Below are 12,968 nucleotides of genomic sequence, written 5' to 3'. Positions count from 1 at the left end.
ATTTTAACAATGACTTTCACATACAGCCACTTGTCTGTACAAGTTAGGGATTTTAACAATGACTTTCACATACAGCCACCTGTCTATACCAGCTAGGGATTTTAACAATGACTTTCACATACAGCCACCTGTCTATACAAGTTAGGGATTTTAACAATGACTTTCACATACAGCCACCTGTCAATACAAGCTAGGGATTTTGACAATGTGATCTTCATATAAAGTCACCTGTCTATAAAAGCCAGGAATTTTGACAATGAGATCTCCACATACAGCCACCTGTCTACAAAAGCCAGGAAGTTTAACAATATAGAGCAATTTGTCTACACAAGCCAGTAATTTTGACAATGAAATCTCCAAATAGAGCCATCTGTCTGTGCAAGCCACAATTTTAACAATGTGATCTTAACATATAGCCACTAGTCTATACATGTCATGAACTCTAACAATGTGAGTTCTACCAAAGTTATTCAGCAACTCTTTGAAGTGTAAGCGTACTATCTAATTCTTGCTTAACAAACTATTTCCACCTATACCAATTGTCTTTTATTGAATGTGTATGTATATCTTAGCCAGTGCACCTAATTAAAAATATTGCATTACTCTAGTTATGCATTTATTACAACATTAAAGAAATAATACTAATACCAATAATTACATACTTCCTAAATTCACTGAAACCTAACAAAATGTATTCGTATTTTATAAAGTTAGATTACAATTTTCTTAATCATGACATTAAGAGCACCTACAAAATTTCCAACTATAAAAGTATGCAAACCTTGACTGAAGCCATGACTAGAATGTACATATTTCTGGTGTATTTTACTGACATAAAGCACAGTAAAAAACAACCGTAGATGCTAAGTAAATTCCATAACAATTATGAATGATCTGTGAGGACAGGTAAACTGAATATCCCAATAAAACTAATTTACAGCAATATAAACTTTATTAAAGTGAATTTTATTAGTAGCTATGGTAGTTCGCAATATTAGTAAAGTTATCAAGAGGTTCCATTGCATGAAATTTTATGCAGATATCCTATCCAGATTGAACAGTTGCTAAATGGAAACAAGAATGAACAAGATGATTACATTAATTCTGGGGCCAGCATGGCCAGGTGGTTAGGACGCTCGACTCGCAATCTGCGGGTTGCGTGTTCGCATCCCCGTCCCACCAAACATGCTCGCCCTTTCAGCCGTGGGGGCGTTATAATGTGACGGTCAATCCCACTATTCGTTGGTAAAAGAGTAGCCCAAGAGTTGGCAGTGGGTGGTGATGACTAGCTGCCTTCCCTCTAGTCTTACACTGCTAAATTAGGGATGGCTAGCGCAGATAGCCCTCATGTAGCTTTGCGCGAAATTCAAAACAAACAAACAAACAAATACATTAATTCTGAGCTTAAGAAAAAATTAGGGAGTTTAATGAATGATAGGGCTCCTGGACCAAAGGTTTTGAAAGAAGTTAAGGACTGGATATGCAAATCATTTGGTGCTGTTTCTTGTAAATTTTGTTTTACAGCAAAGCCACAATGGACTATCTACAGTGTCAACCATGGGGAATCAAACCCTGTATTTTAGCACTGCAAATCCGTAAACTTACCACCGTCCTATAAGGGGATTTTTATAAGTCATTGAATAGTGAACAGACATCAGAGGGTTTGAAGTTGGCTAATGTTTCTCCAATTTATAGGCATATTAACCTTAAATCAGTGGTGGGAAATATTTTTGGAAGTCTGATAAGAAATGTTTTGCAAAGTCATTTAACAAAGTTTAAAATCTGTTGGACAGTCAACATGATTTCTCTAAGAGAAAAAAGTTGCCTTACCAATTGCCTTTGAAGAGGTTACTGCTAATGTAGATTAAGGTAAGGGTGTGGATTTTGTGTAATTTGGATTTTCATAAGGCAGTTGATAATCATATAAAAAGCTTGTCAAAAAGTTATCTCTGCAGGCATGGGGATAAGTTAGCTCATTGTATAGAAGAGTGGTTAGACAGAAGAAAGCAGAAGGTGATTCTTATAAATGGAGTTCAGTAAACTGGACAGTGGTCACAAAAAGAAGTACCTCAAGGCTTAATGTTAGGACCTTTGCTCTTTTTGATGAAAGAATGGTCAATAAATTACTTAAATTCACTGATGGAATTAAGGCCTTAGGTGTTGCTGGCTGTATGGATGCTGCTGCCTTACAAAAGGATTTAGATCATTTGGTGAGTTGAGCTGATAAATAGCAAATGGCTTTGAATTATGACAAATGCAAGGTAATTCATGTGGGTTATAATTTCAAATGCAGACCTAGCCTTAGAGTTTGCAAGGCCCAAATGCAGAGTAGCTAGAAGGGCCCTCTTTTATAAGTCAAATAAAAATTGTCCAAAAGTTATAAATTTCCTAAATGAAAATGTATTTCCGATAGGTACTTCCCTCCTCTAACAAGATTAGGTTTTCTCTTTTTTTGTGCTGGCCTCTATAGGCGAACTTTTTCAGAAACGCATGTCACAAGCCTTTATCTCCCTCTGTTGGAATACACAATTCCAACACATCTCTCATGCAAATCATCATGCGTCACCTCTACAACAATAGGAGAGCACTACTATCACGTGATGCATGTTACTCCCTCTAAGGGCCACTACCAAAAAATTGTGGGGAGGACGAGGGGAATGTGTGAGATGAGGGAAGTACCTATTGGAAATACATTTTCATTTATGAAAATTATAACTTCCGATAAGGTACTCTCCCTCCACTCACAAGATTAGCTTGAATCCCACATTGAAATGGAGGAGGGACCAGTGCGAGAGAAGCACAGGCGTATCCCCCAAAATGAGAGGTACAGATCAAATGATCTGAGGAGGGGGACCGCATCACATCTGAGCCAGGTATCTCTTCGTCATGACTGTGAAACAACTAGCCCGAAACAACCCCAGGTCGGTGACAACCTCATCACCCAACAAGGGAAAACCTAGGACAGAATTAGAAACAGGCCATGTAGACCTTCTGTGGCCCAAAACAAAGAAGACAAGTTGAGGACTTATGTGATTGGTTCATTCAATCTCCAAAACCTCACTCGCTGGGTACCGACATACACACAAAGGTAGGAACAGTGATGTGGTGCAGGTAAGGGAGGTGACCTTGTGTGAAGTCATCCACATGCCTGATCGTATAATCTCTTCCATTGGCTGATGAAGATGAGAGGCAAGAAAGAAGGTAAGGTGACAGATTTGATGTGTGGAAACAAAAAAAGAGATCATACTGGGAAGGAGACTAGGAGGAATAGGCCAACTAAATCAAACGTCAAACCCAACTGGGCAGGGTGACTGGGGAAAGATCATGGGAAGAAGAAGGTTGCCAAGGGATAAAAAGACAGGAATGAGGACCCCGGAAAGAAGCCGTGCTAGCAATATAACAACAGAGGCCACGGACAGGACAGAGGAATCTATTCGGATCAGGATGAGGGTAGAGATGAGATATAGAGGATAGGCAGATAGGTGAAAAGGCAGACTGACCTTCTCAAGCTGCAGAGGTCTTGGGAAGGAAAGCACATCCGGATAAGGTAGGTGGAGTGGTACAAAGTCCTGGTAATGTCAAGGGTGAAAATATCTGACTGGCAACACCCACAGACCAGGAGGAGGAGGAGGAGGAAATATGCCTTCAAAGAGAGGTGAAACAGGAAACACCTAAACAGAGGTTCGAACGGAAGTAAAGTGGAGGCATGAAGGACCACATTAATGTCCCAGCCCAGGAGCAACCAAAGAACCCCTCTCAAAAAGCCACGTGAGAAACTCGGAGATACAGGCAACTGTTGGGTGAGAAGCCCAGAAACCCTGAGTCAATGCTCAGTACCAATAAACTCTCCATTTGCATTAATAGATGGCCAAAGAAGAAGAGCAAATGGAAGAGGTTAAATGTAAAGCTACTCTGTGAGAGAAATCGGAACTACTCATTGAGGACCTGACAAAAGCCAGGCATGAAGACAGAGAAGAGACAGCAGGGGATGGAGTGCCAGTGACTGGGACTGACAGAGCAGATTGGGTCGGAAGGGAAGAAGAATGGGGAGCAACCACCTGCAGTTGGAACAACCGAGGAACCAAGGTTGAGCAAGCCAGTAAGGTGCAATCAGAAGGACTGTGCATGGATGAGAGTGACCACCCAATGAAGTAAGTGGATGGGAGGGTTAAACATAAAGGAACAGATGAGACCAATCCTGGCTGAAGGCATCGACAGCTAAGGCTCGAGGATGGGGGGACCAGGGACCAAAACGGAAGTAATTTGTGATTGAGGGTGGTGGTAAAGGCATCGATATGGAACATACCCAGATGCAGACAGAGCCACTGAAAAACGGCAGGATGCAGAGACCACTCCATGGGATAAATGCAATTGTGTCGGGAAAGACAATTGTCTATGAGATTGAAAGCACCCGGTACATGACATGCCATCAAATGAATGTGATGTTTGTGGACCCAATAAAGAAGTTCTATAGTGAATAAACTGCCCTATCATAATTAGTAATTTCATGTTTGAAAGATTTATCAAAACTGTCATAATTTGGTATAATAATAAGATTTACAATAATCAGTACAAGAATTTGAAACTTCACAAGCAGTGGTAGAATGGATATTGTTCCATTCCATTGTAATTTATGAGATTAATTTTTGATTTATTAGAATAAGTAAATGCTAAAAAACATTTGCAATGGATATTTAAATCATAATTCTCATCCTTGATAATTTAAACAAACTACTAATTCAGTTGATTAAAACTATATTTACAAAATTTGAATATGATACAGAATTAAATATTCAAGGTTTGCATTACAACTATAAAACAAAAAATCAATGTAATTAACTTTAATCATTGAAAAAGTAATGGATCTCCAGTGCAAGTTACCAGCAAGGATCTAGCTTCTTTGGGAGTGTTCCACTAAAACACAAACCATAACTGTCAGTACAAAGCTTCAAATGGTTTAAATAATAAATTCTAAATTGTCTTCTATACATCAATATGAGCTATAGAAATTAAAGATTCAATTACAATTTGTACTGTCAGTTACAGTTTGTGTTTTAGTGAAATGCTCCTGAAAAAGAGGTAAAGAGAAATATTGAGTGTTCAATTAAAGAAAAATAATATTTTGGTGTTATAAGGTCATTTATTTCTGGTATTAAAATGTCTACTATACACCAATATGCACTACAGAAATTCAATTACGAAAAGGATCTAACTGAAACATGTAGAGTGGTACACAGTAAAGGTAATTTCAGTGACATAGATACCAATATTAGGAGACTTAGAACTCTGAATAAGAATGAAAAAATATTAACATGAATTTGAAACTCCAACTAATTATTAGCTTTATTGATCTTTAAGGTATAATTGGCAACTGGATCTTTATGGTTATTATTAACATGAAAAAAAATAAAACTGGAGGAAAAGAAGGTTAAATCCAAAATACTCTTAGAACTATTGAATAAATTTTGTGGCTACTAACAGTACAAGAAATTTCATGTGTCTTGATAAGCAGATAAAGAATATCATTGGTGAAATTAAAAGAAGCAAAACACTCGAGTCCCAGATTTAGAATTAAAAACCTCTGAAAGTGTCATTTCAAGAGCTGTTAATTGAAATATGATTAATGATTAAAGTACTCAATGCCTAACTACAATGAACAGACTAGGCATAGATTGCACATAGTTAGTATTAACTTCTAATCAGAGCAAGCTACTTACTTAGAAAAACTAAAAATCATCTTGGAAATGGGTATAGCTAATTAAATATACTTTTCTTAATACTTATAAAGGTTCAAATGTGTTGTTTCATCAGTTGGGTACCCTCGCTGTTAATTATATGTTTGGCAGTAAATTCAATAATATCTCTAAAGGTTTGGCCAGCTAGGAGATTCAGGTTAGTTCTATATACATCTATTAACCTTACAATGTAAAAAAAACTCTATAATAAAAGTATAATGACAAAAAATAAAAATACCCAAGTCAGATATATATTAAACATTCTAAGCAATACTGTTAATAAAAGTAAAAATAAAGAAATAAAAGAGTAAATGTTACTTACAGAACACACTACCTCTTGGCATCAAGTACTGTCATATTAAACATGAATGAGTTCAGTTTAACAAAAAATCATTAAAAAACAGGGACTTCTCCATGTTTTGGAAAGATGACAGTATTGTTTTTTATATAAAGCTAACACTTTACGATTTATAGTTTGTGACTTTTGTCAAAATCATATTCAATTAAATTTGATAAAAATATTGTTAATTTCTTTGTTTATGTGAAAATAGAAAGCAATGGTATGTACTTTTTTTTTAAATCTTGCCTTTAACTGAAAGATTGTTCAACAGATGATTCTCATAACTTAAAATGTTTCATCAATGAGAAGAAAGGATACTCAGTAGAAGCAGCTCCTCTGGTGCCAGCACTGAAGTTGTCAATATATCTTACAGTATTGTGTTCCAAGGGCACAGTTGTTCCACCAGACTGAAATCCAACAAATGATAAAACAACTTATCAAAAATGATGCTTACAAAAAAAAAGAAAAATTATTAACAATTTGAAACAATCATTGCCTCCTTGAGGTGAATAATTATCATCACCATATATACTTGTAATCCCAAAATAAACCAAATATTATATAAGATATTTAAATCATTAAATAGAAAAGAAATTTAATTTCTTATATTAAAGGCAGTATAAATATTTACATATGGGATAGTGCATTCTAAGTAATTTTCTTGATTTTACAATCAAAATAATTTTCTCTACATCAACTGTATTTTTTTTACCTAAAACTTTTCTTGTGAGATAACAAAAATAAAATTACAGTTCCTCTAAATGCATCAAATTGTAACAATTTTACTTTAAGATAATATTCTGTTGAGCATGGAACCTCTAGCATTTCTTTGCCCCTTCATGGTAATAGAACTTAAAAAGTTCTGAGAGAGACCTAATTTTTTTAAAGAATGGCATTTCCATGGCTCCAATTTCCAAATGCCTTGCACATATATTGACATAAATTCATTTGCCTTTGTCTACCATTTCTTTATATCATATGTAGTTTTCTCAGTTGCAAAATTTAAAATTCTGATAAGTTGCAATCAAATATCCATACAGACAAACATCCTGTTTCATACAGAGCTACTTTATCAGCAGAAACACCATTAGTCATAATTATAATTATTTCATAACATTCAGTGTCTCATTCTCAAAGCAAAACTCTCTCTCTCTAGCCAAAATAACATAGCATATAACAATACCGTGATTTGTTCTCTAGGTATGGACAGGTACGACTCTGAAAGTATGTGACATTCATGTTTACTCAACTAGGTTTGTGTATATATAGTATGAATCATATCAGGATTCAAGTTCAGGTGTCAAATGATATTCATGTGCACTCCAGTAGCACCATACCCCTAGAGTTGTCACTTAATTTTCACAGAATCAAACTAAATTTATTTTTGCTAGTAACTGTTGGTAATTTGGACATAATTTGTGAAGTAATTAATTCAATTATTCTGTTTTACTGCTTAGCACATCAGTGCCATATGTCCTGTCTTCCACTGTGATAAGTATGTAATGTTTAATAAACCAACAGTTTTCAGCTAAGATCAAGTGTTGTTGTTACTGCATTTGTTTGTAAGGAGTGTAAAAAACACTAAACTCTTAAATGATGCACTTTTGGGAAATATATGTATAAGGAATAAATCAAATGCTTGAAATCAATGGTGAAGATGAAATTCTTTATCTATGCAATTTGTTAATGATTGGAAAACAATAAATCTTCAATAATTTTAAAATACAAGAAACCTCTTTCAGAACACTTAGAAAGAAAATGGTGCTACTATAGCGTGCGGTCTACCAGGAATTTTACACTATAAAAATGTTGAATAATAGCAGTCTTCTATGATCCCTTTGGGGTAGGGGTAATTGGGTCAGGGTAGACTACAGATACTGCGGTAGACCGCACGCTGTAGTAGCACCAGGAAAACTTTAAGTGGTGCTTCATATCTCAAAGCTTAAAGGAAATTGAGTACAGAGCTACTGGGGACTTCAATGCTTAATTTAAAAAGTGCAGTACAGAAAAGAAATCCAAAACTACAAAAAATTGCTATAATGTTTGCTACTCATAATACAAAAAACATGGTGGAGAGATAAGATTCAGAGTCATAAAATATAAATTTTAAACAATTTATCTGTTAGAGTTACAAATTTGTAGAAATATTTAACTCATAATGTGTATGAGCTCTTAATTTTATATATAAGTTTGGTTGGTTATTTTTATGGGTGGAGGGTTATTCTCAGTGTGCTAAATAGTCATGAGTCACTTCTCTCTCTCTTAAATTACTTTATATGTGTTAGTAGATGTCAGTCTATTAATAGACATGTAAAGACAACATTAGAAACTAAATAACACTTATCTTGGTCTTAGTAAGGGATATAATTTAATTTCTCATGAACTTGATGAAATTTGTTTTATAAAGCTTGATTTTGAGTGAGAGCACTATGGTAGAAGCAGCTATTTTAACTTGCAGGACATTTTAATACGATTGTACCTGATAGATCAATTACTATATTATTCTTATGTTGCATAAAAAATTATTAAAAATAGGCTGAAAACTAGCTTTACTATATAAAAGAGTAAATGATCAGGGGCAATTCTCTGATTGGATGAAAGTTTTTAGTGGTATTTCCTAAATGCCAGTTTTAAAACCTGCTGTTGTTTATTGTTCAAATAAATAATTTTCATAATGAACAACATGAGGTATAAATTACATAAGTTTATTAATAACATCAAATTGATGGTTTTAAAATACAATCTAAATACTTTTAGTGTAGCAACCTTGAAGACACATATTGCCTGTAATGGAATTGTGTTATGTAGCAAACACTATTTAATGTATAAAATAATATATATATATTTATTCAGTGTATAATGTGGGTTTTTTAATTCCATAATATATACCATTTGAAAACTAATACAATTTTATTTCTCCAATTATTTCAATGATGGAATGTCACTTATTATGTTATATGTTATGTTTGATATTACTGATTACATATGAATTAACAAATGTATCTCAATAATAATGTACTCTACTGAATAATAGGAGTGCTACAACTAGTACAAATACTTGAGTTGAAATAGTAGTCGTCATAATTTAAAGTTCCACAACAGTAACAATACCAGTACTAACGTAGTTATTCAACTTTTAAAACTATACCGTAACAAGAACTACGGGTATTTGTTCTCTTCTATATTTTTCACAAAACTCGGTGATTTGACTTTTGACGAAGGATATATGTTTGGGTTCAGGATTCTCACGGTAAAACTCTTCCCAACAGAGCGCTGCCATGACGAAAAATTGCCCTCTGCATTTTATCAAAATATTTTTTGACAAAAATATTAGTATTTCCAAATTTAAAGGAATTTGAACTAGACAAACTGCTATATTCGCTTAAATAATGTTGTTGTTTTTTTTCTTCTACTTATTTCATGTTTAATGGTAAGACATATATCTTGCTATAATGGAGCAATGGCGTGGAAATAATACGATGGTGTTATCTGTTGTGCTGAAATAGAAGATCTCAATGCCAGAAATAGTGAAATGTGGCGTCATCTATTGAATGGCACCACAAATATCCATACAAAATTTAACACTTTGGGTATTCAAGATGCAAACAATTCGAAAAATAACTATAGTATGTACAACAGCCATTTCTTTATAACAGAACACAATTTTAAATAAACGTACTCTCCTCACAACAAGAGCACGACTTTCACTAGGACTGTACGTTAGGGTTTGATTGTATTTTTATTGATGTAATTTTTAAATGTAGTTCTGAGAAACTGAAATTCTTAAAATAACTATTATTTTTCCATTAAAGGGTAGCACTTTTAATTAATAAAAATATTATGGCTTATATCAGTAAAATTTACGAAAATTTTGAGCTCTGTACATTGAATCATTTTGATGCAATGTTTGTTTGTAATTAAGCACAAAGCTACACAATGGGCTATCTGTGCTCTGCCCACCACGGGTATCGAAACCCGGATTTTAGTGTTCGAAGTCCGCAGACATATCACTGTGCCACTGGGGGCTTGATATAATGAGTTGCGTGTGACTAAAGAGCACAATCTGAACACTTTTTCCCATGCAGTGCTTCCCAGAAAAATACTTTTTCTAGAAAATGTTCACTTTTTTTACAGTGAGGTATGAATACAACAATTAGTAATTACTAGCACAAACAGCCGCCAGTAGGGCGGCGTTTCTACTAGTTTAATAAAGATTGTGTTGTGATAATGTTGACATTTTGCCAAGATTGTGTCGTATCTTAGTGGAACCCTGGTATTGAGCGAAAAGCTTCGTCGGCATTGGGGTTTAACGGATATAGTGTGGTTGACATACCATAAAATATTCTTTTTTGCTTTCACTCACAAGTTCTTAAAATTACTAATGCTTCATCCAACAACGCAAAATCAACTGTCAAAGATTTCGCAATGATTTTTTTCTACTTCTTTATCTCATTCTATTTTCTTGTAAACTTTTCTATTAATATGAATTATGACCATCCATTACAATTTTTCTTGTGTCAGGTAAACATCGCTAAGTTATTATTTAAGTTTATATAACACATTATCAGTTTTATGTAAGTAATTTGGTTGCATGATAAATTTTGTAATTTGATTCTAGACTGATGCTGACCTGCAAGGTCGTCGTCAGGAGGTTCACGAAGTGCGAATGAAACCCCTCGTTTTGGACAACAAATCAACATGAATTCCACTAGCCGCCAATGGCATGGCCAGGTGGTCAGGGCACTTGACTCGCAATCTGAGGGCCGCGGGTTCGAATCCCCATCCCATCAAATATGCTTGCTCTTTCAGCTGTGAGGGCATTATAATGTGACGGTCAATCCAACTATTCGTCGGTAAAAGAGTAGCCCAAGAGTTAGCAGTGGGTGGTGATGACTAGCTGCCTTCCCTCTCGTCTTTCACTGCTAAATTAGGAACAGCTAGCGCAGATAGCCCTCGTGTGGCTTGGCGCGAAATTAAAAAAAGAAACCACTAGTCGCCACATCTATGTGCAGTTTAACACTATCCTTAACGACCATAACGTATCAAAACGTACCGAATAGCTAACGGTCCCGTATTTCAGTGCAATATGAATTGGCAAGTATCATACTGTACTACACCATATTGACCATAAAAACATTTTACTTTAAAATTTCATTGTGCCTAGGAGAAGTCCTTCATATATTCATTTACGCTATGGCAATTGAATACGTTTCAGATTGCTTTAGTTGTTCGTTTACACCTACATACTCCCAGCTGTTTCATTACAGTATGACATGTGCTTAAAGTGAACGATTCAAATAATAATATAATGTCATAGAGCGCAAAATAGTTATTAAAAAGAGATTTACATTCGTATAATTGTGGCATCCACATCAACTTCAATTAAATAGTGAGTATTTAATTATTATACTACGTGAAAAGAAACGAATCTCCTTTAAATAATCTTGGCGACACCTATGCCTAGAGTGTAGAGGTTTCCGACTTGGAAAAGAATAATACATATTCTCTCTTTATACTGATTCTTTTTTTTTCACATTCAAATAATCGTGAATCTCATAATCATGTTAGTTATTTCACTAGTAAATTTCGTATAATTCTGAACATGTTAGGGAGATCGAATCTCAACATCAGTTTTTTTTATAATATCTTTAAACTATGGATGATTGCTGAATACAAGAAGTCCAGTAAGAATGACATTTAAGCTATAAACTACAGAACGAAATATGATATGGTACAAATGAAACGGTCTTGTTATAAAATTTTAATGTTTTGTTACTTTTTTAAACTTGAATACAGTTCTAGTACTTTCAGTTTCTTCAAACTAATATGCTATTGATTTCATTATTATATCAAATAAGAACATGATTTAATAAGCATATTTATTTTATTATTATTATGTTTGTTAACAAAAACACAAACAAACTGAAGAAAAGGGAAGAACACTGATGTCAAAGGAATATGCATCCTCATTCATCCTGATGTTTTTTGTGAAATCCACGTCTTTTAGTCTCAAAACTATGTGTTGTGGTCTTATTTTATGTATTGCGTCTGGAACATCTCGTTTCAATGCCCAGCAGTAATCAGCCATCATGCTAATGTTCTACCTTCCTGATAACTCCTCTCCATTTCCCTGATGTCTTGACGAAACCTTTCCAGACGTTTCAGGTTGAAAACAATCCCTATCATCATTTCTATTGACATCAGATTTAGAATAAGATGAAACTGTATCAGGAGTCTGTGGGGGAGTGGGTACAGATACACCAGGTCCATGAGCAACAGGTCTTATAGCAGACTGAAGGTTTGGATAAGAAATTTCTTTTTTTATTTCGAGTGTTGTAGCCTTGCACTTACATGAGCAAAAATAACAGTCATCTCCAAGTTTTTTTATGATCACGCCAGACCATTATAATTCCAAAAGGCAGACTTTTTCTTTAGTCCATTGTTTCAACTCTTCGACACAAACAGTGCAAACTTTGTGCGGAGTCCATGATTTGTCTTGATCCCCAAGTTTTATTCCAAAATACGCGTAATACACTTGTTTGATGAATTATGTAATGTTTTACCTTTGTTACTTTACAATAAATTTACCACAAATATAACATAATATGTTTGGGTCATTTACACAACTCTTGTTGCCATAGCGACGAATAAATAATTTTGAAAAGAAAAAAATATGTCAAAGTGCACGCACAAACAACTACTATCCAGAAATGATACGTCGTGTGGCCTGTTAACCGTTTATATACAAGCGGTGTGTTTCTCGTGAGTTCTAGAACGATCGATAAGACTCTCACCTCGCGATTAGTCTAGAGAAATTTGAAGCCAGCGGTTGTCAACATTTTAAGCATAACAAAATGTGACCCGATTTCAATGAAAATGATTCACTTATGTAA

At 34.6% G+C, this 12,968-nt stretch overlaps 1 protein-coding gene across 1 annotated transcript in view; it reads right to left on the bottom strand.

Annotated features, from left to right (window-relative positions):
- LOC106471035 (phosphopantothenate--cysteine ligase-like) overlaps window positions 1–9,421 on the bottom strand; it is a 22,240-nt gene extending 12,819 nt beyond the window's left edge. The window contains exons 1-2 of the mRNA XM_013931619.2: window positions 9,224–9,421; window positions 6,394–6,482 (exon numbers count right to left, since the gene is read on the bottom strand). Of these exons, the coding sequence (XP_013787073.1) occupies window positions 6,394–6,482; window positions 9,224–9,355 (221 nt within the window). The 5' untranslated portion in view covers window positions 9,356–9,421. The remainder of the gene's footprint in view (window positions 1–6,393; window positions 6,483–9,223) is intronic.
- Window positions 9,422–12,968: the final 3,547 nt, after the last annotated feature.

Source organism: Limulus polyphemus, unplaced genomic scaffold (assembly GCF_000517525.1).
Source record: "Limulus polyphemus unplaced genomic scaffold, Limulus_polyphemus-2.1.2 Scaffold4360, whole genome shotgun sequence".
Classification (NCBI taxonomy): domain Eukaryota; kingdom Metazoa; phylum Arthropoda; class Merostomata; order Xiphosura; family Limulidae; genus Limulus; species Limulus polyphemus.
Note: the sequence above shows the minus strand (reverse complement) of the source record. Positions and strands in the feature narration are given on the sequence as shown.